At 31.1% G+C, this 26,540-nt stretch overlaps 2 protein-coding genes across 6 annotated transcripts; one reads left to right on the top strand and one right to left on the bottom strand.

Annotated features, from left to right (window-relative positions):
• Positions 1–1,233: 1,233 nt before the first annotated feature.
• On the bottom strand, positions 1,234–12,089 carry Caf1-55 (chromatin assembly factor 1 p55 subunit). Of its 2 annotated transcripts, none has more exons than XM_074136755.1 (9): positions 11,905–12,089; positions 11,435–11,749; positions 7,736–7,940; positions 7,476–7,653; positions 5,270–5,464; positions 3,414–3,491; positions 3,174–3,308; positions 2,992–3,090; positions 1,234–1,849 (listed from the first exon to the last, which is right to left on the bottom strand). In XM_074136755.1, the coding sequence occupies exons 1-9, from the start codon at positions 11,921–11,923 to the stop codon at positions 1,763–1,765; spliced, it is 1,311 nt and encodes a 436-aa protein (XP_073992856.1). In that variant the 5' UTR covers positions 11,924–12,089; the 3' UTR covers positions 1,234–1,762. The 2 variants fall into 2 exon arrangements, with proteins under 2 accessions (XP_073992856.1, XP_073992857.1); XM_074136756.1 differs by having other exon boundaries at positions 11,435–11,728.
• On the top strand, positions 7,217–26,155 carry LOC141458569 (macoilin). Of its 4 annotated transcripts, XM_074136752.1 has the most exons (15): positions 7,217–7,352; positions 9,703–9,912; positions 10,045–10,219; positions 13,025–13,166; positions 13,394–13,520; positions 15,384–15,513; positions 15,639–15,705; positions 15,792–15,912; positions 16,217–16,379; positions 17,017–17,400; positions 19,582–19,740; positions 19,841–20,213; positions 20,309–20,483; positions 20,571–20,849; positions 22,010–26,155. In XM_074136752.1, the coding sequence occupies exons 5-14, from the start codon at positions 13,436–13,438 to the stop codon at positions 20,837–20,839; spliced, it is 1,926 nt and encodes a 641-aa protein (XP_073992853.1). In that variant the 5' UTR covers positions 7,217–7,352; positions 9,703–9,912; positions 10,045–10,219; positions 13,025–13,166; positions 13,394–13,435; the 3' UTR covers positions 20,840–20,849; positions 22,010–26,155. The 4 variants fall into 4 exon arrangements, with proteins under 4 accessions (XP_073992853.1, XP_073992854.1, XP_073992852.1 ...); XM_074136753.1 differs by lacking the exon at positions 9,703–9,912; XM_074136751.1 differs by lacking the exons at positions 7,217–7,352; positions 9,703–9,912; positions 10,045–10,219 and adding an exon at positions 12,343–12,628.
• Positions 26,156–26,540: the final 385 nt, after the last annotated feature.

Raw genomic sequence — 26,540 nt, 5'->3', positions numbered from 1 at the left:
CAGTTTGCTAGAAAAATCAAATACGGATTTTATTCTAAAAATGACTGACTGCAGAACATGCTTTGCTCTCTGATGTTCTCTGTGACTACAGGAACAAGTCTTTTAAATGTTAAATGCAAAAAGGAACGAAATAGCTACCTATATAAAAAATAGATTTAAAAAAAAGTATGTAACCAAATAGCTATATTACTTTTAAAAGTTTCGTTTTTCTCACAAAGACTGCGATGTTAAAAAAAACTCCAAAGATAGAATTTTTTTTTTGGCATTGGCTTCCGCCATACAGCCAGCATCGTCTAGGTGCTTATCACTAGAATATCACTCACTCTCCATTCTTACCTACAAATACATTCGCTTCACACATTCATCATTCTACTATATACTGCTATTTACATAAACTACTGCTAATGGATGGAGCAGCACTCTGTGCTCCTGCCATCCTTATAGCTTAACCAAAATTAAAATCACGTAAACCTTCTCTAAGCATTTTCTTCCATTCATTCTAATTTGGCTATAGCTTTTAAATACATTCATATTTCATTGCTAGCTCTGCTATCGACTTAAGCACATAAATGTTGGTGGAGAATATAATGTCTTCGTAGCGAAATGGTGCATCTAAATACCTGTATATATCGTCAAACATTCGTTTCCTTTCTACCACATAACGTGGACATATCATTATTACATGTTTGAAATCCTCCTCCTCATTGCAGTCTACGCAAAGAGGAGAAGACCTTTTGTTGATCCTGTGTAGATACGATCCGCACACCGCGTGGTTCGCTCTCAGCCTGCTTATTGTCGTAACAACCCATTTATTAGTGACAGTTCCCTTAAACCATGGTTGTCTAGGTAACTGATCTGCCATAGTTTTATAGAATCTACCTTTATCACCATTATTGTAATCTGTCTGCCATTTTTGTAGTGCTGCTTTTGCAATTATACCCTTGATATCGGTGTGTGGTAATTTATAATTAGCCATTTCCCCACTATTGGTGGCTTCCTTTGCAAGTGTATCAACAATTTCATTCTCTTTTATACCACAATGACCCCTTACCCTCAAAAAATTAATGCAGACTCCCTTCTCTTTAAAAATGGCGTAGAAATGGAATAGAAAATTCAAATTTCAAGAATAAGGATAAGCGATAAGTTATTATCCAGCATAAAAAGAAAGAACTGCGGCTAGATAATTTTAATTAGCAATTATCAATTAAAAGGTTTGAAATTTAACAAAACATCAACTGATAAGCGTTTTATAAATTGTAATACATTTAAAAATTTATAAAAATAATGTAAAGGATTTTTTTTTTTTTTTTTCATTAAATACCAAAAACACTTACAAAGGTATACCTAAAATAAAGGTACCTTGAATTATAAAAGAATTAGGTTACAAGCAAAGATCACAAAATGTCCAAAGTTGATTTTCTATTTTTATTTTCATTTTTTTGTTTCTTAATTTTAAAATAACTTTCAACTGTTTTTAATGCAAACCACTTTTTTACTGTTTTGGGCAAACAGAAATAATCTGTTTCTTAAATATTTATAAAATTATTAACAATTTAGTGGATTTTTCGTCTTTAGCCCAGTACTATAAGTAACTTTTACCTTTTCATTTTTACAATACTATATAATACAAATATTACTAATTTAAATTTTACAAAAGTCATTATTACCACGGACAGGTAATTTAAATAGGTGGATTTTTTTTTTTTAAAAAAAAAAGGTAATAAAAAAAACCAAATGAGCTTATAAAACAACAATAATCAATTTAAGAAGGTCCTACACCTCCTTCAAGTTCGGATGTGGAAGCGTCTGGCTCTTCATCGTTATAAATATTTTCAGCCATCTGCCAAACCTAGTTAACAAGTGTACAAATTAATACTTTTGATATCAACAAAATAAATCTTATTGACTATTACAAAAAAATATTTTCAAAAAAGAATCATCGGATCACTTTCATTTAATTGAATATTTTCATAAAAGAAAATGCAGATATGGTAATGAAAAATTCCATTCGTCCCTCATAATTATTAGTTCTTCCGAATTCCATAATAAAGTCTCAATTATATACGCGATTTCCAACCCTACAATTCTAGAACTCTTTGAGAAAGGTTATCCCATTCGGAAGTGTGGGTTCAATTTACCGCAAGAAGCAAGAAGCTTTCAATTTATTTCCGCTGTACCAATTTTTTTTTTTTTCTGCATTATATTTAATTAATTTTATTATACAGGATTTTTGGATAGTAACTGAATTTCATATTATAGTAAATCAAAAGTATAGCACATCCTATACACCAACAGAAACAGGATCTACATACAGCAAATGTTACAGATAAAAGTTGATTAGTTACAAAATATGAACACTATTTTTTAAACAATAAAACTCCAAATCTATATGTTAAACCTCTTAAGATTTTTTAAGAATTCTAAAATTACGATCACCATTTTTCCAGTCCTTAATATTATTATTAACCAGTTAGTACAACTTAGCTAGTTTTTAAGTAACACCGACTTTGTAACCGTTAAGGGTTTATTCTTGTTATGTTGCCACTCTACTGTTGGGTTCTCGCCTTTTCTAGGGCTTTATGGGATTAAATTTGAATTAGTATGCTTTTAGTTTTTTATCATTTGGGTAAGTCTTATTAAGAACCACTTAGAGGGCACTGAAAGGAAGGTTACATTAGCTTTCCAGCTGATAAGTGTTCCGTTCATCTGATGAAACCATCATGTTTAGTAATAACCTGAAAACTTTTTGGCGTGTTGAAAGGAATGAAATATAAAATGCGGAGTGCCGAGAGTAAAAAAAAAAAAACATTGCAAACACTACTGTAAAGAACCGTAGATTCGCTTCATTACATCGACTAAAATATTACGTATTGGATTTAATCAAAAACTGTAAATGATGCATTCCTGTAAAAAATCATTTCTGAAAGAGTTACAACAGAAATAATTTCCCCACACATCCCAAGGTTACAAAACTTTACAATTTGGCCTTACCTGCATAATATTATCTTCAGAAACTGAACATATGACCCATGGTTCATTTGGATTCCAAGAGAAATCAGAAATTTTAGCAGTATGTCCACCGTGGATAAACTGAAACGTTAAAATTAAAAACTTTAATTGTGGGAAGTCAAAAGATTTTTAAAACCAAATTAACTCTAAATTTAAACACGAACTAATAACTCTGGTGGACCATCTTCAGCATCTTCTGCTGATTGCTCTTCACCAATTTTACTTAAATCCCATACATGTAATCTTCTGTCTGTACCACTAGATGCTAAAATAGTTTCGTTATGAGGTGACCATTGAACCTATAAAGAAAAATCAAATCATTAAACTACAATTACTGTATTAATAGTAAAATGGTTTTACAGTAACTTTTACTTGAAAATGAAAGAATAATCAAACAAGCTAACCTGGAAAATTTCATCCTTATGCGATTCAAATGAATGTAATTTTAATTTTAGATTTCTTAAATCCCACAATGCAACAGTCTGAAAACAAGAGAAAGGCAATGTATGATTTTACTAGTTAAATTCTTCTTTTTTTTTTTTTTTTTTCAGAAAGCCGCTCTCGCTAATTGGAGCACCTCTTCCAGTCTTCTCTGCAAATAGACCTAAAAGCCTGACGAGGAGCTCCTAAATAAAATACGAAGACACGAATTTTCTTCTCCGATGAGCCGAATCCAGCCCTTCTACATATACACAGCACTTGAAGTGGTCAGGTTCATACTTTCCCTGTCAGGTCCGTGGGTTAGTTTTGATTGTTTGAAATTTTGATTATCTCTTTGAACGATTTGATAAATGAAAAATATTCATATATAATTTATTACCTCTAAATTATATTAAAGATGAACCCTGGGTGATTCAAAATGTAATGAAAAATATTTTTAAAAAGGCTTTATACCTAGAAAGACTAATTTAAATAGATCCATAAATTATCTCAATTAGTCTGTATTAACGATAAAAGTATTTTTTATGAGAGCAAATAAATACTTATTTTTTTTTTTTTTTTTTTTTTTTTTTGCGCATCAACAGCTGAGGTTATTAGCGCCCGGAGCTTTTTCCAGTGCACTGCCGGCCTCCGGACAGTGTTCTCTCGTTACAGACAACACTGTCCATCACCGGACAGTGAGCTGTAAGAAGCTCCTAGGAAGAAAAAATCTAAGGGTCAGCTGCTGGATTCGAACCCGGGACCTCCGCGTGGGAGTCCAGTATGCTAACCTCATAGCTAATCCCTTCCCACTTATCATTATTATTCCGTTTATTATTTGTAAAATGAGTTTTGAGAGTCAAGTACTCTAGCGAGACGCACTTACTAAATTAAGTTTAAGTTTAGTGTGAACTGTGAGGATTGCAATCTCATGCCATTTGTTCTTTTTTGCAGTACTTTCGCTTTTATCAGCCTAAAGCAATCAGAACAAATCGTTCATAGGACAATAATTCACTGAAGTTGATTTTACGTTAAATTGCAATTTCTCGAAACAAGCTTCCAGAATATGGGAAAAAGAACCATATAAATGTATTCCGGGTGTTGGAGATTTTGAAATATATAGGCAGGGCCGGATTTAGATGAAATGAGGCCCTAGGCTATTCCACTTATGAGGCCCTTTCACCTCCCATTTTTAAGTTTGTAAATTACATTTTTATGTTTGTTTATTAGACATTATGCGTAGAATTTCTCCTTATTTTCGGTTCAGTGTTTTAATGTTCACTGTTTTTAGAATAGTGTAATTTTAATTTTGCTAACAATTTGAATGTAGACCCCTCTTGATCTTGAGGCCCTAGGCTGATAGCCTAGATAGCCTATAGGAAAATTCGGCCCTGTATATAGGTGAACAACAATGAAGTTGTTATGAGGTATGAAACTAAAGCAGTAAATTCAAAGATAGAATCGCTATGATAAGCTAAAATAGGTGTATGAATCTAAAATAGGCCTTGTGATTGTCTTTTTTAAACGATCACAGACCTGCAAAATATTGAAATGTAAAAGCGCAGTACTGATCAAATTAATAAATACCCAGAAGGGCTTTACGTCCAACTACCAAATTAGGTGTCGTGGACGGAGGCGACTAGCAAACGTACTTTACTATAAATTTCTCATATTTAACAATTAAATAAAACCCAAGGCGTAGACCGGGGAATCGAACCCAGCACCACAAATACATATCAGCTTTACAGGTCTCGCTTCTAACCCGCTCGGCTACTGAGGCACCTAAATTATTAAATAATAAAAATACCAATTAATAAAAAAAAAATATTTGCTCTACTACCTTATCTGCACTGCCTGTAGCAAGTATAAATTCTGAATATGGATTAAATGATAAACAGTTAACTTCAGCTGTGTGAGCATCAACTGTATGCGACGGTTTACTTGTATTATTTGATCTAGTATCCCATATCATTAACTTCTGATCATCAGCAACAGATCCGAACAGAGATTCATGAAGAAGATGCCACGCAACGTCCTGTAAATTTAATATTTTCTTAAATTACTTTTTTTTAAAACAATAATTGAAAGAATTTATTTTTATGGACCTAAAGAACCAAGCAATAAAGAAAATATTTTCGATTTTGTCCGTCGTATTCATAATTTTAAAGGGAGTTAAAACTGATAGAATTTTGAATTTGAAAGAAATCAATTAACAGGTAGTGCGAGTTTACCGTATGGATTTACTGAATTTTGAGAAAATTTATTCGAAAAGGGCTTCAAAAATTAATTTACATTAAACAAGATGTGGCAAATAACTAGTAGTTATCAAAGATTTTTTACTTGATGGATGACCTAACTAGCTTAGGCTAGAAACATAGTGGAGCGGCGAGCAAGGCGGCGATGATAGCTGCTTCAAATCAAAGAGAGCGACGAGCAGCGAGCAGAGTCGCATGCACATAGTGACGAGTTTAGTCGCGTTCTCCTTTTGACAAAACAAGATGGAGGAACTATTTTTATATGAAAATTCTTCGTTGAAACTTTGGTATTTGCAGCAGCTTAGTAGTAGGAGCTGCAGTGTACATGACATAAATAAGTCTAGAAATGAACTTGGTGAATTTCATCACTTGTACCATCAACTTCGGGAGCATCCTGGCAAGTTTCATGCGTATTTTCGAATGTCTTATCAACATTTGATTATATACTAGCCCAGTGTAACCCCATTAATCCTAGCAGTTACTTTAAGGTTAGAAAAGAATAAATAAAAACAATAATTTTATTAAATCACTTTATTATTACTAATAATTATTAAATCAGTCGTAAATTAATGTTGTCCATCTGAAAAACTGGAGTAGTACGACGCTACAGAAGAAGGATTGGAGAACTGATCAGAAGTAGTAGGACGTGAAAATTTAATTTAATTTTGCCTAGTATTTAGATGAAAGTTAGCATTAAGGGATTGAGAACCAAATTAAATGTAGCAAAAATTACCTGAATTCTCCATTAACTACTAATTGTTAATTAATTTTAACGATTAATTATTAATTGTTAAAAACTGTTGTAGCTTCGCAAATATTACGGTCCCACAGAGGTTTCTTTAAACAAACTAAACCAATAAATGTATCAATATCCATAACCTTTGAAAAATAACCTTTACAAATTGAGCGCGAAGAAATCAAACATGTCATAACGCTTTGCTCCACTCTTTATAGATAGCGTTGCTCTATCTTCGCTTTGCTCGCCACTATGCGCGGTCCCATTTGTTTACTTGTGTTTGATTTCGCCGCTTTGCTTTTCGCTATCATCGCCGCTTTGCTCGCCGCTCCACTATGTTTCCAGCCTTAGACAGCCCACATTTTGATAATAAAAAAAAACTGTCAAGTAGACGTGAATATAGCAATAGCAGCAAGTCGTTTGAATGTTTAAACTAGAATTTTTCATCTGGAGACTCAACTATTTAGGGAACGAATAAATTTACATTTGACAGGTTCGCTATTGTTCCTACTACATTATTATCACTGTTATTTTATCTTGAATAATTTTTTTTTTTACTTTTTATTTTATTTTAAACTAAAATTTTTTTTAAATATTTACCAAAATGTATTTTAAGTAAAAAAATAATAAATGAAATAATTATATGATAACACTAAACATAAAAAAAAATCACAATTAAGTTTAAAAATCAATCCTTAATTATTTGAAGAATAATCTGTTTTTATTATTACATTCGACTGACTTTGTGATTTAAAGTTTTAAAGTTTAAATAAAAACAGATGTAAAAGTGCACAGATGTTAAGAAATATATATTAAACGATGAATAAAAATTATATAATTTTTTAGCCTAGCAAAGGTATCCAAACATTGAGAGGGACCATCAGAGGCCACAGGGAATCAAAATAAAAATAAATCAGCTTATATAAAAGATAGTAAGTTAAATTTAAAATCAAATTAGTAGTTCGGAAAATTAATGAATGTATGTAGTATGAACTTAATTAACAAGGAAACATTTTTTAAAATGATAATTTGTAAGTTCGTTTTAAGACTATAACCTCAACAACTGCAGTATGGCCGGTAAATATAGTTTTTGCGTCAATTATCCTATTTTCTTTTGGTGTAGCATTTATGTCCCATAAACATATTGTATGATCATCTGAAGCACTTAAAAGGTAACCATTTAGATTTGGGTTCCATGACAAGCCGTATCCTTCTTTTTGATGTCCTCTTAATCTAAAAAAAAAAAAAGATAATGGTTAAAACAAAATTAAAAAAAATATATAATGCAATTATAAAAAATAAAAATTAAGATTACCTGAGATCAGGATGACATTCACCACTAGGATCTGGTTTAGAAGGATGTTTTGTATAATCAAATACAAGAACATCAGAAGATGGTGTCTTTGTGGCTATTACACAAGGATTTTGAGGCATATATCTTGCTCTATTTACTTCACCTTCATGGTTGATTTTAATTTCAATTTCAATTTTACCACTTACCGATCCAAAACCGCCGAATTCTGTTCAGAAGATTCCAAAGGAAAATTTAAAACAAATAGAAAAGGCTAATATAGCAATTTTTACAATTTACACTTAACAATCACTAGCTAATAAAACATTGCGGCCCAAAACTTAATTATGTCTTAAATTAACAAAGCTTAAATCCATATTAGCACTTTCAGGTATGATTTAGTAAATTATATTAGTATATTTATTATTTAGTATTTATTAGTATATTTAGTACATTTATTGGGCATTGAATTTTCTGATTCTAAGGGTAAGTTGTTTTTTTTGACAGTATTACTATTTTTACATTTTCTATCTCCTAGTAAGAGAAGGAAGTGCGATGTGAAATGTTTGATATACAAGTTTTGAGGAGTCTGAGTAACCAAAAAAATAAAATAGTCTGTATGAATAATACTAAAGGGTCATTCCATGTCAAATCAACACAAAAAAAGACCATTTTTGACCTCACCATCTCGGATTTTCTTAAAATTTGGCACATGTGTACTGACTAAAATTGATCCTGTGACTCTGACTGGAAGAACTTACATATGTCCTACTAGAAAGTGATGCATGTCAAACAAATGAAGCCTTTTCAAGCTTAAAATAATAAAGAGATCCTATTACTTAACAGTATGTTTTACTTTGGACTTATTAGTGGAATTATTATTAGCATTATTGTATTAACATGAATTCAGAGTTGAATTAATCGGATTGGAGCTTTAGTCTTAAATATTTTTAACAATGAAGCCATTGTCGTCCCAAATTAATATTTTGTCCAGTGATTCATAACACTACTAGCTATTCATGGAATTAATTTTAAAATTTTGAAGTATGTACTTTTTAAAAAATTTAAAATTTAAATTTTTAATTTAAATTTAACAAACTTTATTTATCCTAACCCATATGGTGTCGCATATCACAGGAAAGGGCATTATATATGCTATAAAATGACACCAATCCCAAGTCTGTGGCTCAATTAGGAAAGCTTCCACAGTAATTCAAAAACACGGGGTTCCCTGTTTATCAGCCCATTTTTGGCAACTTTACAGCCCTGTAACTCGTAAACCAGTTGACATATCACAGTAAAATTTCATATTTTTCCAAGTCTATACCAATAGTAGACATGTGCCAAATTTCAAGAAAATCCGAGATGGTGAAGTTCAGACCCCGTGTTGATTTGACATGGAATGACTCTAAAGCTAAATAAAATAAAATAAAAAATCATAGGAACCTCAAACTTTCATTTACTTTTTGCTTGTATCAATCGTTCATTTAATACAGTATTTTAAAAGAAATAAATTTCGTAATCATTAATGTTAATACTGTACTCTATAAAAATTGGCACATTCCACATTATATTTTCTTGAAAAATAATGCTGAACATTTTTACACCAGTTGAAAATAGCTTGATGAAAAATGTGCAATGTACATCAATTTTTTGCTTATTCAGTTTAGACTTCTCTTATTTAAACAATTCGCTATACCTGTAGAAGTATCAATACTTTTGGTCGATAACTGATGCACCTTCGGATGAAATAAATCAGAGATCAGAGAGGAAACTGCAAGAACTATAGATAAAAAAAAAAAAAACAAACTCCTACTAAAGAGCAATCGCCCTCAATAAGCATCTTTAAAGTGCGGTGCTTTGGATGCAGGCCTACTACTTAAAAGCTCGAATCCTTGAATTTAATCTTTTGTATTTTATTATAATTAATAATATATTTTCAATGAAACTCGAAATTTATAACCTATCAATGTGTTTTTGCCCATACTTAGATTGCTGGAGAAGTTTGCCCGGGGCGAATTGTTTCAGTTAGGCTCTGAATACCTTAAGAAAGTATCGGATATCACGGATTGCAAGAGACTGGTATTGCATTGAGTGATGAAACAACAAAAATCAAAACTTATCCTGAAGGAAGTATCAGATTCTTTTAATTGATGGAAAGCGTTGGGCACTTGAATCCAAATATTTTAGTGGTGAAAAAAGTAAATAAATAATTTGTCTTGAAAATCACTCAAAGCAAACTAACTTCTAGCTTCCTTATAAACGCTTTTTGTAAACATAATTAATATTTTTTTTACGAAAAAAGGGTTGGAGTTTTTTTTTTTCTTTTAAAGATACGGCCCGCCAACATTTCTGAAAATTTGCAAGCGACCCTTCAGCTTAAGAATGTTGATCTAGTGTCAATTCGATGTAGTACAAAATGAATAATGGTTAGAAGAAATAAATATGTTCAGAAAACCGGACTTTGAAGACACTTTCAACTAACAATTGCGTTAAGAGCGTCGTGTGGTGAGTGCTTCTCTTTTATTTGCATCTGAATAAATTTTTCATTTTTTTCGCTATTTTCTCAAAAACCAATGTTTTTATAGGTTTTGTTTAAAAATTTCCTTTACATTCAATATAAGCAAAGTTTCCAGGGAGTCAACGATTCCACTCAAATATGAAATCAGAGAAAGTACATGCCAGATTTTTGTTTTTTAAATTGACTAAAGCACAGTCACCTAGAAACTGGCAATATAAGAAATAGTTTGAAAAATGATTTGCTAAATCTAATCGCAGATTAGTGAAAATGCTGCACTTTTTTGGTGCATCGTGCTTTCTGCGCACAGAAACTGCGGCTTTCAATAATATGTACGTAGAAAAAGAGAAACTACGATTAAGTTGTGACTGGGTTAGGCAAGCACAAAAGGTTCCTGAAAATTTTCGCACACGAGCTGCTTAGCCGATAAGAACACTTCTCCTAATGCTAAATGATGTCCTCGGCCAAATGTTACAATATCTCCAAGAAAAGCAGTCGAAACAGAGTAAAGAAGTGGTAGATGTTTGGAGAAAAATGGAACTATTTATCATTAAAAAAAATAAATAAGCAGCTAAGGATTAATAAAGTTTCACCTGGTCTAAGTTCAATGTGTACATGTTATCGCCTTCTTTTGCAGAAGAAAAATAATTGTAAATAAGAAAAATCTAGCAAATATTAATTTAATTCGGATAGGACATCATATTCTCCAGATGTAACACTTAGCTTTAAATTAATTTAACGAAAACCTTTAAATGAACACTGGAGATTCATTGGTAGAAGAAAGAAAATTCTACTAATTTTTAAACATCTTTTAGATTGTAAAAAATTAAATGCCCAATTATTCACAATATTACGTGAAATGATTTAAGGAAGACTACATTTGAATTAAGTGTATTGGTTAGTCTCAAACGCAGTAAAATGGCTGTAAATGTGAGGAATTCTACTTGAAATGAAATTAATAACGAACTAATTGTGATTTGCAAACTTCTTGGCTTCCTGAATGAGTAATGGATATTTAAGTGATTCCATTACTTCAGGTAATAGGATGTGCTTCCAGCATTTTTATTTTTCGAATAACGTGCTTAATAAAAAATGTAAGTTTGACTTTGTGCTACAAACAATATAGTTTGCAGCTAAGACAATAACACGCCACTAATATCAATAAGAGCTAAAAAAAACTAATTATTTGAGCAATAATTCATTACCTCCTTTTTCATTATCATAGTGGGATGCGTCGAATTGTGCATCTTCATTTGGGAGCTGCACACTCGCAATGAGCAGGTGATTCTGCTCATCAGAAGTGTGGGTTCCCAATATGAGCCTATGAATGGAATAATCCTTGCCTTCTGGTCGTGTAACATCTGGTAACCATTGTGCAGTTAATGAAGGCCATTCTAGAGCATGTGTCATGACAAGATCGTACAAAAATGGTGTATTCTTCTTCCATATTTTATATTCCTCATTTATAACCCTCTCTTCAACGGCATCATCAAAAGTTTCTGCAATCGAACGTGTCGTCTCTGTGAAAGCAATACAAACTTCCACATATAGGCAGGACAGGGTTCACAATATTGAGTTGAAGTGACAACCAACAATATACGGTATAAACATAAAATATACGACATAAGAAAACGTAAAACTTGTGAAGGGAATATTACAAAAAATCGTACTTTACCTGTATCCTTGTCACCCATTATAACTAATAATTACTAAAACTTAAGTAGCTGGATGATACTAGTAAGGATTTGAAATAATCCTTGAAAATCCACTTTAATGTGATCGTAGCGGCAATATCAAACAAAACAATGCGTCTCTCACTAACCCGGGTAATATGGCGGCAAGATGTTTTGACCTAACCCTACTACAACTCACCTCCAAATATAAAGTAACCGTTTAAATATTTTTTTAATGATTATAATTAAAATGTAGAGTAATCCAAATTAGGATTGAATAAAAATTATCACCTATTACTTTTTAGTAAAATTATCAGATGTGTTTCGCAAACATAAATCATAATTGCAATTTTTATGTTTCGAATATTTTATACATAAAATTGGTGAAACACGCTTTTAGAAAAAATAAATCTTACTTTTTAACTTTTTTTCGTAATTAAATAGCTGAATGTGTTTCAAAGAACTTTGAATATATTGGGTATCGAAAAAGGACAGATATCGATATCTCAATTTTGCGGGCAGTGATATTCATAAATGACAACAAAAGTAGTTGATAGTTGGACGAGGTATTTTAACGTAAATAGAAGTGTTAGCCTTTCTATACTCCGTTGTTTATCTTTATCTTAAAACTGAAGACATTGAGAATATGAAGAGAAGAAATGGCGAGTGCCCTAAACTACGAAGGCCAATAAAACGAAACAAAATAACAGATGGTATATATGGGAGGTAAGAGTCGCCATATGTGTTTTTACATCTGTATGAAATTATTCTAGCAAACAAATTGGATTATATCATTACATTAAATAAAATATGGAAATAAAGAGTAAAGAAAGTCTACTTTGCATCCTCGATCATTAATTGAAATCATGTTAAACAGTTCCTCCATTTAGAACAAATCTGGTTATTAACCTGATAGCAATATGGGTGTTGAATTATCACCTAGTCTTGAAACACTTTTTTAACTCGTAATGAAATAATTCGGTTTTATTTTCTCTAAAGAAGAGGGTGTTAGATATAAAATAAAATTTTGCTGAAATTATTGTATGATTCAAAAGTTAAATATGTAATGTATTAACATTAGAGAAAATTTGATGGAGAGCTGATTTCTTCTTTTTCTTTCAGCACAATTGTTTATGTGAAGTTTTTCATACTATGGGTTCTTGTTCTACTCGCAGATTTTCTTCTTGAGTTTCGCTTTGAATTTCTTTGGCCATTTTGGCTTTTACTTCGTAGTGTGTACGACTCCTACAAATACCAAGGTTTGGTAAGTATACTCATGCTTGTTTTATTATAATTTTATGTATATTCCAATAATGTATAATTCAAGCACTTTTCTATATCACCACTTGTACTGTCTTCGACGATAAACCTCGCGATTTCTTTGCATCGTTTGCTATTTCTAAATCATTACTGAAGTGATTGTGATATCATTTATCATACCTCTTATTCTTCTTTTAGACTCAGTTGCAGTAATTTGTTTTTCTTTTTCAGGCGTTTTCTGTGTTTTTTGTGTCAATAGCTCTTACTTCAGACATGATATGTTATTTCTTCATACCAGTACAATGGCTGTTCTTTGCAGCCAGTACGTATGTGTGGGTGCAATATGTTTGGCACACAGGTAAATAAATTTCTTACTTATATGTTTGTAAATATAAATATTCATTTGCGCGACAAAATAAGCTGAAAGGAAGTTGTATAATCAAATAGTTATTCTAATTTGTTACATTGAATGGTTCAAGCCTAATTTAACTTAGAAATTGTTTCTACATTAGTGAAAGTTTACAGTCGAAACTTCGATTATGAATCAAGGAAAACACTTCAAGGGAATCCGTAATAATTGTTAAACATGGCAGATAAAATTTCCGAGCACGTTAACTGTTGAAATTTCTTCGACTGAACTTAACATTCGACTAATTACTAAAAGTTGTCTCCCAATTAATCTTATTTATTTCTTACTGCCCTTTTAGTCAGCACTCTGTTAGAAATAATTGTTTAAAATAAATTCATACTTCAAAAATCCCCCAACCATTTCCTTCAAATGAGTACTACCGAAGTAACTATTGTTTACTGGTGAAACATTGACCCTGACATAAGTAATGATATATTTTAGACACTGACCCCAAGGTATCTATTTTATTAATTCTGTTTTAGAAAGTGTCAAAAAACATGGTTTTCAAGTGTCATTGCCACATAAGTATGTTTTACACCTGCTTCAGAAATCATGTGTTTAATAAGAGGGCATATAATTCAAATTACTTATTGAAGCTTACCTATTTAATTAATTATTGTTTATAAAAAGTTGCATATATGAAAGGCATTGTTGTTTTAATGTTCATATTTATTTAATTTAGAAACTTTTTTTAAAATAATATTTCTACGATATCCTTAGAAGCACTTTCTAAGTAAAAATTATTAATTGTTTTTTTATTTCAACCAATTTTAGTTACTTTGTTACTAACCACTACTAAACCACAAATAATTTGTAAAAAAACGTATAATCACATAAAATACTGTATTGATTTCTTTAAATGTCCAAGAAACTGAAACCTGCAGTGAGCCTATAGCAGGAAGGTTTAATTAATTATTTTACCGATCATCAAACTTATTTTTATCGACATATTTTGATTAAGGTTTATCTTTTTTACCTTACGCATCCTATTTAAAGCAACTAATGGGATTTTTGATCGTTTGATTTAAAGTTAATGATTTCACAACTTATAAATTGCTTTTACACTAAAATGATCTGTTACTTATTTCTTTTGGGTATCCCATATTATTTTTTACTTGTTGAAGTAGACCCCTCAAATATGGATATCTATTCATTAAAACAGTGAAACTGCTTCCTTGGGCTGTCCGAGTGCTGGAAAACTAATTCTTTCATTATTTCCTTCAACGTTTAGTCATTGACCGAATTCGGATAATAAGAATGTCTTGAAAAAACAAAGAAAAAAGTTCGTTCATTTCTCTTTTCTCCAGAATTCTTTCAGATTTTCAAATCAACCAGATCTTAAAATTCTTCTAAATTTAGTAAAACTCATGTTTTTTGAGTAAGAATGAGTTATAGACAACTGTTTATAATTCTATTTTATTTTCATATTTGGGAAACCTTAAATGATCTGGTCTACAATTCAAATTATTCGTTAAGTGTAAGATTATTAATAATTTTGTGTTCAAGCTAAGGTTAGCCTTTCTCTGGGATCTTGACGTCAAGAGATATTCCATCGTCATAAAATTACCCACTTCTGTCATCCACAACATTTGTACAACAAGGCTTATAAGGCTTAGATGTGTGCAAATTTTTGGGTTCAGCGGACCCCCTGGCAACCTAGTCAACGTCACAATCACAACTTTCACCACCTAGTTTATATATATATATATTTTTGGACTATTAACTTACTCTTCACTTTGCGATGGAAAGTGAAGTTAACATAACAAGTACATTACACCAAATGCTCATCTATGAACTAAACTAATGTTTCAGAAAAAGGGATATGTTTCCCTACTGTATTGTTATGGTTAATATTTGCATATATGGAGGCTGCAGTCCGACTAAAAGATCTAAGGCAAATGCCTTTCCATCTAGATTTATGCAGGCCATTCGCTGCACATTGGTGAGTCTATACTTCATTTCCTATTTAAGTTTATATCTTACAGCCCACTTCTTTTTAGCATGTGACTTAATATCAAAACTTTTTGCTAATATTTTAATCAGTTTTATTATTTTATTTTATTTCAGTATTGGGTATCCTGTAGTAACGTTAGGATTTGGCTTCAAAAGCTATGTCAGTTACAGAATTAGACAGGTGATTTTATATTTATATAACAATGATAAAAATGTATATTTTATTGGGTCTGAACTTTTTAATTTTTGTTTTTCAAAATATTTTAGCGAAGGCAAAGAGATATTAGAAAAGAGAATGGTTTTTATATGAACCTTCTCTCGCAGGCTCTTCCAATAGAAGCCTTACAATCTTCCAGTCAACAATCTTCTCCACCAGAAAAAACAAAAGGTCAGTAATAAATAAAATAAGTTGTAATTTTAATTGTTTTATACCCAAAAATTAATTAAAATCCTATAATGTGAAAATTAAACATACAATAAATGGAAACCGTTCTTGTTAGACTCTTACTTTTCTTTTAATACAGAAAGTTTGATTCTTTATTGAATTGAATTTAAGCCCTAGAACTAAGCTAAATTAAGTTATTCGAATTGTTCAAATCTGTGATAAATTTGATGTCCACTATTCTAAACTTAAATCTGACTCTTTCTCTTTAAATTATTGAAACTAACCAAATTTCATGTTCATATTTTAGGTGGAAGTGAAAGTAATGGCGTTTTACATAGCGCCAATTTTAGTAGTAATAACAGTGGTAAGAATTCTCATAGAAAATCTTTGGACAAAGGTGATAAGTATATAGAACCTTATGCCAATGGATTGGCACATCAAGACTATGAATATACAGAAAAGAGTTTTAAGTGAGTTTACTTTCATTCATTTTTTAAGAATATTAATATTTTTTAATTAAACTATGTACCAGATGGAATTTGAAAACCTTGAATCAAATTAAATTCTGTTTTATTTTGCAACTTTTTCTTGATTTAGAAATAAATATTGTAGTTATTTTTCACCTTTGAATTCTCTATTGACTAGAAAGTGTAGCTCATCTGAACAGTCTAAAGCTATTGTCCAAACTAGGATTCTGAGCTATGTGCGATTCACGATTCCCCAAATTCTGTACCACATACCGAATCATCTGTACTATTTTGTGCAAATGACCCACAGTTGACCCTCCAGAACTCCAAATTTCAACCTGAGTGTTAAGATGGTTCGAATCTCCTTGCCTTAATTTTTTTTACTGAAGCTTTTATGAGAGAAGTTCTTGTCATTCCCTTATTTTCCAATTCTTAGTTTCTCCGGGGTAGAGCTTCGTTGCGATGGCCACAAAACGTTTGTTGGGCTACTTAAAAAAAAAAAAGTAAAGAAAAAGGAAATTTAAATTGATTGATTTTAAAAGTATTATTTTTGTCAAATTATTTAGAAAAGGGGTTCAAATTCAATTTGTGACGTCATACTTCATTTCAAACAAGCTGATGATTTTTTTTTTTTATTTAGAAGTCCTACAAGTTCAAATCATAATGTAGTAAAAAACAAGCCACATCAACAAAATGGTGGTGGGCCAGGCTTAAAAATGCTCTGCTTCAGATCAAAAGAAGCAAGTTCAGCATCAGAAAAAGATGATAGCAGCGTGAATTTTGATGGTTCAAATGTTGATAAAAGTAGCCCTCATGGAGGCGGTGGAGGTGGTCGGAATAGGAATAAGGGCGGAGGTTCTACTATTCAACAGCAAGGATTGTCTGCCGGAGGTGGACAACAGCAAGGTTCCTCTAAAAGAGGTAAATCTGGAGCTAACAAGGAGTTTCCTTCTACTACTCCAGATCATCACGCAGCCAACACGTCTGCAATTCCAAATGCACATAAAGATGATTACTGCCTCAGGTAGTTTAATATTTTTTATATTCAAAGAATATCATAAATTCAAGTTTAATAAGTGTGACTTCTAATTTTCGAATGTATAGTACACCTTTATTTCAGTTTTCTATTGAATCAAAAAAGTTTTATACCAACGGCCAATGTGTTCCCTTCTTCTGATAGATACTTGATAAGCTAATAATCGAAACCAAAATTTAAAATTCAAAAACTGACATTAAATAACTTGAAAAAGGTACATTTGAACCAGTCAGTTTGGCTCGCTTAAATTAGGAATTAAGCCAATTTACAGCATTATATATTTCTATATATAATGTTCTGACTCTAAAGGCCTTGAGGTTCGAACTCACAAGTACAATCCCTGCTTAGGATTTGCTGTGATAAGCCAGTGTGTTATAATCCATAATTACCTTTCAGATTTTACTTAGCTGACCTTTACTGACTTAAGTTTAGAAAAATGAAATAATTAAAATAAAAATTGTTGTTTGCCTGAAGAAGTTTTGTAGAGTTCCAAACACATCATTTAGTTGATAAATGAATAAACATCTCTGATTACTACTCTCTTTTATAATTATATTTAGAGAATAGATTGCTCCTGTAGATATTCCATGCTATACAGAATAGTAGTTTTAATTGATTATGAGCTTTTTTAGAAAACGCTCTTAAGACCTATGTGTAATTTAAGTCTCTGCTGGGAAAAAGTATTGTACATATTCTGAAACTACATTGCTCTTTTAAATAGTTGTGCCAGATCGTCGTACTGCTCAGCTTTGGTTTCAAACAAAAGCGGTGATAGGGTCTTTTTGATGTTGTTATTATTTTACGAGTAGACATTTAGCCCATATCAACCACAGGCACGTGCATTAATGCAATTTTAAATGTATAAATGGTTTTTAATTAAGCGAGATGAAACTAATAGAATATTGGAACAGAAATGAGGAATACCTTTAAAAATTTTATTCATCATCAAAGTCATTTCTCTTTTTCCCATGAGTGAAGTCCTTAAAAGTGGAAGCAAACGTACTTTAGTCACTCATAAATCACTCATTTAGTCTTGCAGAAACATCTGAATTGGTTAGTACTTTGTGTTCAGGATTTTCTTAAGAGATATTCTCAAATAATGATTTTCTATAATTTTTATTCCAACATTGGTCTAAACACCCACCTCCTAATTGGCGCTACAACTCACTTGCGCGAATCTTGGCCTCCTCTACCAAAGTACGCCAGATGTCCCGGTTCAATGCCGCCACCATCCAGTTTCGGACACCTAGGAGAGTTCTCGCATCCTTAGAAACACCATCACTCCATCGTGATCTCGGTCTCTCCACTCTATGCGTCCCATATACATATTTTCTGTAATTACCTTATTGTGGTATTTCCTCAGGATTCATTCTGCCTACATGTTCTTCCCAACGAAGGCGTCCAAACTTTATTCAACTCACCATGTCGACGTGCCTGTGAAAAACTCCTTAATTTCGCTTTACTTCTCCGTCTCCATGTTTCGCCATCCAAAATGGCTCCACAGAACCTTCGAAGAATTTTTTCTTTTGAACCGAAAGAGAAAAAGCTCATCATTTCTGGTGGTGACCCAGCACTCTGAGGCGTATGCTAAGACGGGTCGGATATGGGTATTGTAAAGTCTTATCTTAGTCGACCTGGAGACCTGGAACTTTTATAGTGATCTTGCAAGCCGAAGTATGTCCTATTAGCCAGCCTAGATAAATAAAATTATCCACCCACTCGAAAGTGTAATTTCCTAATTGCACAGTATCCTGTTTCTGCTCCGCTCCAGAAATATACCTAGGTCCAAACACCCAGGTGGTCTTTAAATCTGGAATATTGCTAGGTAGGATTAAATAAGAAGTTCAATGTAATTACAATTGTTTTGTCTGTTTGTATCTGTATTTAAAGCACTTCAACATCAGTAGACATTGACTCTCTGAGCCCTAGATCTCTCACCATAATTCTGTCCTACTCCACACTATACTATAATGAACTATAATGTCTCCTAAGAAGAGAAAATCTAGGGCCCATCTTATTTATCCAACCTCTATTACTGAACTAATTTCTTTTCCTCTGCAGTTATTATTAAATTATTTAATAAATCTGGTAGTATAATAATTTGAGTTAACCAAAAGATGTTAAATGTACCATTTACATAAATTTCTTGAAAAAATGTTGATTGCACAGGCTTGAGTCAGAGGTTAAGAGACTGAAAGGTGAACTGCAATCAAGCAGACAAAGCGAATCAGATTTAAGATCTCAACTTAACTCAGCCTATAACAATGAAAAACAGGCGAGAGGTGAACTGTCCTCCCTTCATCATCACAACGAAGAACTGCACGCAAAGTAAGTAATTCCTCTACTTGCAATTAATATCCCCAGCTATTTAGGCTCACGAAATTAGGTAATTAATAATGTATATTACTGTTTGTTGTGTAAAATAAAGAGTGCAAAGCCTCTCGTCAGCCCGTGCTAGTGATCGTGTAAATGTTTCGTCGCTTGAAAAGCGCCTAGCCGAAGAGCGTCGACTGCGCAGTGCTGCAGAGGCTCAGTTGTCGCAGGAAAGAAATAAGGCCAAACGAGCCACTCAGGAAGCAGCTGCTGCACAACAAGCTGCCGTACAAGCAGCACAAGTTGCGGCCGCGGCAGCTGCACATCATCATCAACAACAGCAACAGCAACAACAGGTTACAAGAGGTGATTGCTCATCCGAATCGTGCCGAGCACGCAGAAGAGAAATGGATGCGGAAATTAAAGCCCTTAGAAGGGATTTAAAACTTAAAGAGGAAATCTGCGCCTCAACTGATAGGGAATTGCAGGTTATTATTTCGTCGAAATTCTTGTATTCTGTCAAAGCTGTCAATTTTAATTTTTGTGTGTATTGATTATAGAAACATATTATTTTATTTTTTAGGGCCTGATACAGTACAAAGAGAGTCAGACTGGAGCAGAGATGCTTATGAAAGCAGTGTCCGTCCTTCAGGACAAAAACTCTCATCTTGAGAACTCTCTCAGTGCTGAGACAAGGATCAAACTTGATCTTTTTTCTGCACTTGGCGAAGCCAAGAGGCATCTTGAGATCAGAGACTGTTCGTATAAAGATTATTTCTGTTTTTTTTTTTTTTTTAAGTTATTATAGTAGGCTCACACATAACTTATTAAATTTTATTTCTTAGCCATGATAAGGGCACAGGAGAGAGAAATTGAAGAACTGAAAGGTAAGATGGCTCAAGTGTTAGCCGTAATGCCATCAGAGTTCGGAACCTTGACTACAGGTGTACCTGGTGGCGTATTAGTTGGCAATGGTGGAAGCAGTTTAAGCGCAGCGACTAAACTCAGGGTAGCCAGTATTGTTGCGACATCGTCAGATGGTGTCCCGTCCACGCTAGATCCAAATGCTTCTGTCTACACACCTAAACAGGGCCATCTCACCACCGAGGCATAGCCGTTATGTTGTAAGTAATATCTATTTTTTTTAAAAAAAAGCTTTAGCAAACTTATAGGTCAATTTGATGATTTGATTATAGAAGATAAGCTAATATTACATCTGCTTCCGTTTAATGCGGAAATATCTAGTGACTATATCATTGCTGAGAGCAGAAAAATCTGGTAAGCTACAGAAACAAGAACGTTTTTATTAATTCAGCCTAAACTATATATATTTCAACTCAAGTAAGCTGACTGTTTTTGAATTCGGATTTATTATAATATTTTAAGCACCGATTTAACTTAAGTATACAATTTATCGCAAAAAATGTAACCATTTTTTTATTTTGAATAATTTAATTTTTTTTTTTATGTACAATTTTTTTCTTTATTTAACATTTGATGTCAATCGCGTTAGGAGCCTTTTTCGGTGTGACGTGACGTCAGCTTCCTGAAAATTTTATTGTTACGGATAACACAGTCCATAACGATCTAGGTTTAAAAAAGGCTAATCTCTTTTTCTTTATTTTGGATATACGATATGGATGAGGGGTTTATGGCTACATCTCTACTCCTCTTTGCGTTGAACCGACTAGCAAAATAAATGATCCGTTTTACAGGAAAGGAAAATAAAAAAGTTAAATCATGCTTTAAAATTTTAAAAAGCTGAGAAACGCTTAACAGATTTGCCCTTTCACTAATTACTTCCGCTGTGAGAAATCCAACTTGAATGAACTTAGGGTCTTCACGAATTGAAGAAACTGTTCTATGTTTCACTACCAATGAGATAAAATAGAATACGAGTAGAATAGAATATATTATATTTTGCCTGTACATACTCGTATGTTTCACATACAATAGGCTCGCCATAATAATCATAATAAACTTTGGACTGATCCGTCAAACAATGTCAATTCACTCAACTTTGAAGTGAGTAACATTCCATCTACTGTTCAAGAAGTCCTCTATTTTTATAAAATGTATTATTCCATAAAAAGTCTTTAATAATTTTCTGAAATGCCTTCTGTTTTGTATTTCTAATTGATTGAGGAATTTTGTTAAACATCCTTGACGGATAGGTAGAAGTGTGTATGTAATTCTTAATTCAAGTCTTGAATATTACTACTCTAAATTTTTTTTTTCGCACAAATATCCAATTAATAAAGTTTTATATTGTTAATTTTTCTAGATATTTTAAGAAAACATAAAGATGGAAGAAATAAGAGTGTTCCGCCTCACACACAACCCATTTGAACTTCATTATTTTTATTAAAAAAAAAAAAAAAGTAACAAAAATCAACACTTTTTGTGCAGTGCATTAATTTCATTAGTTTTTTCTTTATTTTTTTAGTTTTTTTTTTTTGTAAAAGTTTTTACTTTTTGTTTTTTTAAACGTTTAATGGAAGGGATACCGATATATTCAACTTCTATACAAAGAAGGATTTTAAAACTATTAATTTCTTCTGTATAAATTTATTTTCAGAATTTAGTTTTATTTTTAATGTTAATTTTTTTTGAGAAATTATTAATTTTTGTTTATTTTTTTGCTTGGTGTTTACATTCAAAACTGCCAATCGACAGTAAAGAATCTTCCACGCACCACTGCTCCCCTCCCCATTAAATGACAAGTGTGCCATTGTAAAAAAACATCGTTTATGTGTATTCAAGATTTTAATCTAGTCAATTAATCCAGGAATAGGACACTTATATTTAATTTTTTGTATTTTTCTTCATTTATTTTTTATTTTTATTAATTTTCTCTTTCTCCATTGAAATTTTATTTGATTTATTAATGATCATTAATTATTTCAAAACAAATTATTAAATAAATAAAAAAAAGAAGCGGTTTTGAATATTCCACCAAGTCTAAACGTGCGACTAGCAGTTTTTGAAAAAGTGCCCACCTCCACAATTCCCACAGTATTCGGCTAGTTTTTTGTTTTCGTTTTAATTTCTTGCATTTTCAAAAAAAAATGTTTGAATAATAAGGTATTTTTAAGTTATTAATCTTCTTTTTTTTTATCTGTTCGGTTCTCTGCCAGTTTTTTCATAATGAACCATCTAAGAATTGTTCCATCTAGCAATCGAAGATCTCATTTTTAGTGAGTTTTTTTTTTTTTTTTTAATGTAATTTTTAAATTTAATTAATCCAATTTGTATATATAGACAAAAAAGTAAAATAAAATGTAAATTTGTAGACTTGAGAAAAATAAAATTAAATAAAGCGAGCATTAAATTGAAATATTGGTAAAAAGGGAGGTAGAAATCCTCAGATCTATATTAGTTATTAATTCTTTAATTTGAGCCAAGTTCGTAATAAGAAGAACATTTTATTCTAGAAGTGAACGTATTAATTAAATTTAATTTTCTGTTAATTTAAAACGATTTTTTTTATTATTATGTATTCTGAAGCTGAAGAAAGTTCAATTTTCACTGCTTATTTTGGCTCTAAGAAAATTTCTGACTTTTGTAATTATTTGTAATGATTAAATGAAAAAAGAGAATCATTTATTTGACTGAAGACTGACTTGAAGACTTTTTTTTTTGGAAAATAAATAAATTGAAATTATATTTATTTTTCTAATTAATAATTATTTTTGGACTTCCTCTCTCCTTGAAAAGAGTTGGGATTTCTTAGTTAACTTTTTTTCATTTATGGTTTCCAAATAATTGATTTATTTATTATTTTTTTTACTAAGATGTGTCAAAAAGATTAGCCCTTTTACATCTTGCCCTCATTTGATTTGAATACTTGGAAACAGCACATATAATACTGCAGTATCTGGGACTGCATTTTACCTTTACTATTTCACTTTTTTATTTTTTATTTATACTTACATTATTCAATTAAATCCTATAGGCTGTTGACTCATCTTAGTAACATATTGATGATGACTTATTTTGTCATTGTGCATCAAAAAATTGTTATTATGTATATATCTAAATAATTTGAAAAAAATTAAAAGAAATAATGAACTGGTTCATTTTGACTAACTGGATAAAATTGTTCCGAATTATTTTAATATTCTACTTTTTTGGTTTAGTATTTACTTACATTTTAGAATTAAACTTAAGAATAAAAAAAAGAAGAAGATATTTTGTACCTAATTTAATAGGGCTAATTTTAATATTTTTTTAAAAAAAATAATTTTTGCCGGATAATTAAAAAGGGGTTGTGTGTTGGTTTATTGCACGAAAGTAGGAGTAAAGGAAAATGGAAATTCAGAACTTGTCATGTTGCTTTTTTCTTTTTTGCTGTGCTGCTTAATAAATTTGTGAATTTTACTTGAAGGATCTATTTTTTAAATAATCCGCTTCAAGTTTTGAATTTCTTTTTAAACTAATCTCAAAAAAAAAAAAGAAGATTAAATTGAATTGGAGGCGCATTTCTTTTTGTTTTTTTTCTTATCAAATACGATAGAACATGTGTTCCTTTACTTGTTGAAAAAAAGAACAAATAAAGGAAACAATCTTGTTACAGAATGTTTGAATAGTTCGACTTTTTTTTAAAAAAAAAAGTACTTGTCAGGAAAGTAAGAGACTTTAAAAATGAAAAAAAGAAATGTCAGGAGGAACTAGAGAGAGTACAAAGTATTGTTATTTAAAAAGAAATAATAATAAAAAGCTTACATGTTGTGTGACACTAACTTTTTTAAATACTCAAAAAAAAAATGTTGTGAAATTGACGCGCGCGTAATGTGTATTGTGTTTGGATATACGCACATTATTCAAGGAAAAACACACTTGAACGTTAATATATATTTTTTTTTTTATGTTAATGTGATATATTGTATGTCCTTGTAGTGTGTAAATATAATTACCAAATGAAAAGAAAAACAAATTGTTAAAAAAAAAAGAAAAGAAAAAAGTATGATAATTTCCTACAGAGCTTATCATCATCCTTCCATGTTCAAGTTGCAGCCCGGGACGTATTGATTGAAACTCAAATGTATTTAATACACTTATAAATAATTCTCAATTTCAGAATTTGGTTTAACAGAGTTTTTTGTTGAATTATGACCTTTGCAAAACTTTGTATATGTAACAGAAATTGGAAACCAGTTTAACCTAATCAATTGTAACCTTTTAGAAGAATGAAAATTCAGAAATCGATAAACCAAGGAAATCAACTTCGATAATTGGTTCTATCCTAATTTATTATTATTATTATTTTTTTTTGCAAATAATTTAATAGTAAATGAAAATCAAGAGTGAGGGAGGAATAAATCCTTTTGTTTCCAATTTTGTATAACATTAAGATGAGTTTACCTTTATTTAAAAATAAATTGTGTCCAATATTCTACACGTTTTGTAGAATATAAATGCACCTGATAATTTATTGGTCAATGACCCCGGGTTTGGTCAGTATATATCATTATGGACCCTTCTTTTAGAATGTATTTAACAATTATTGGTAATAGCCTCAAAATTAATTAATGAACTACGTGTTCATTATTTAGAATTCAAGAATGTATGTTTTTTTTTTTTTTCAATGAAGCTTAACGTTTGTTCTTTTATTTAAAGATCCCATTTCCCTATTAGCTAATTGCAATTGGTGATCTTGTTTCTTGACACTTAGAGAGGACAAGTATTCCAGCCAATTTCGATAGTACCCCGATTAAGACATGATGCTCTTTTTCCAGAGTCAACACTTTTCAGCCATTCACTAAAAGTTTGCCCTAAAAAGGTCTTTAATTTACCTAAATTAAAGACCTTTTTAGGGCAAACTTTTAGGGCAACTACCTAGTTGCCTTGCCAAGACTAAGTACTATTCTGCCCTGCATCCACTTTAAGAAAATGCTGTAAGTAGAGCCTTTGAAGAGGCTTGATGAGGCCTGAAAAATGTCCAATAATTCATGTTTATTAGATTATCAATTAGAATACATTTTCTAATAATGTTGTTTCAAACAGATTTCAATTGTAGAGAGCGCAGGCCCTTCGTAAAAGAATGTTTTTCTTCAGGATATTATCTCAAGCAGTGCTCATATTTTTTGATAAATTTGTTTCTTTTTTTTAAATGAACAGAAATTTAAGACGGTTTTTCTCAATTTGTCCAGGGCTGCAAAATTTTTTCTTGTCCTAATTTCAGATATGTGTGCTATTTTTTGCCCAACAACATACCTACTGACAATTTTTAAAAGAAAAGTGAAAGCACAAAATGGTACCTAATTATTGCGAACTGAGTTTTCTTTTTTTTAATTTATTGTAATTATATATATTTTTTCTTTTTTTTTCTTTGTTCTTTCCTTAAAATAATCTTAATTTCTTTTTTTTTTCTTTTGTATTGTTAATTTTATTTCTTTTTGTGATGCTAATATAATTGTACTTAATTACAGTTATTTTATTTATGTTACCTGCATTTGTTACTTTTTACCTTAACTTTTAATTTTTCTTCTCGGTAAAACTGTTAATTTTTTTTCTTTTTTTAATAATAAAATAATGCTACTTATTTAAAGTAGATGATTGTTTATTTCTTCAGACGAGTGCCCACAAAACATCTATTATTAAAAAAAAAATGTTGGAATCATTTTTAAAAAGAAAATATAAGCATTTTTTTATTTTTTCAAAAAATACAATCAACTAAACTTATATTCTATATATATTGACTAGAAATGAAAAGACTACACACTGGAATAAATTTGATAAGCCTTCTGTGATGATTTAAAAATTAAAAAAAAATAAAGCCTGGTGACACTGAAAAAGTTAAGTTGATCTTAAGA

Source organism: Rhodnius prolixus, unplaced genomic scaffold (genome assembly GCF_049639745.1).
Source record: "Rhodnius prolixus isolate KJV_2025 unplaced genomic scaffold, Rpr scaffold_5, whole genome shotgun sequence".
NCBI classification, from domain to species: domain Eukaryota; kingdom Metazoa; phylum Arthropoda; class Insecta; order Hemiptera; family Reduviidae; genus Rhodnius; species Rhodnius prolixus.
The sequence above is the reverse complement of the archived record's forward strand: the minus strand, read 5'-3'. Positions and strand labels throughout refer to the sequence as shown.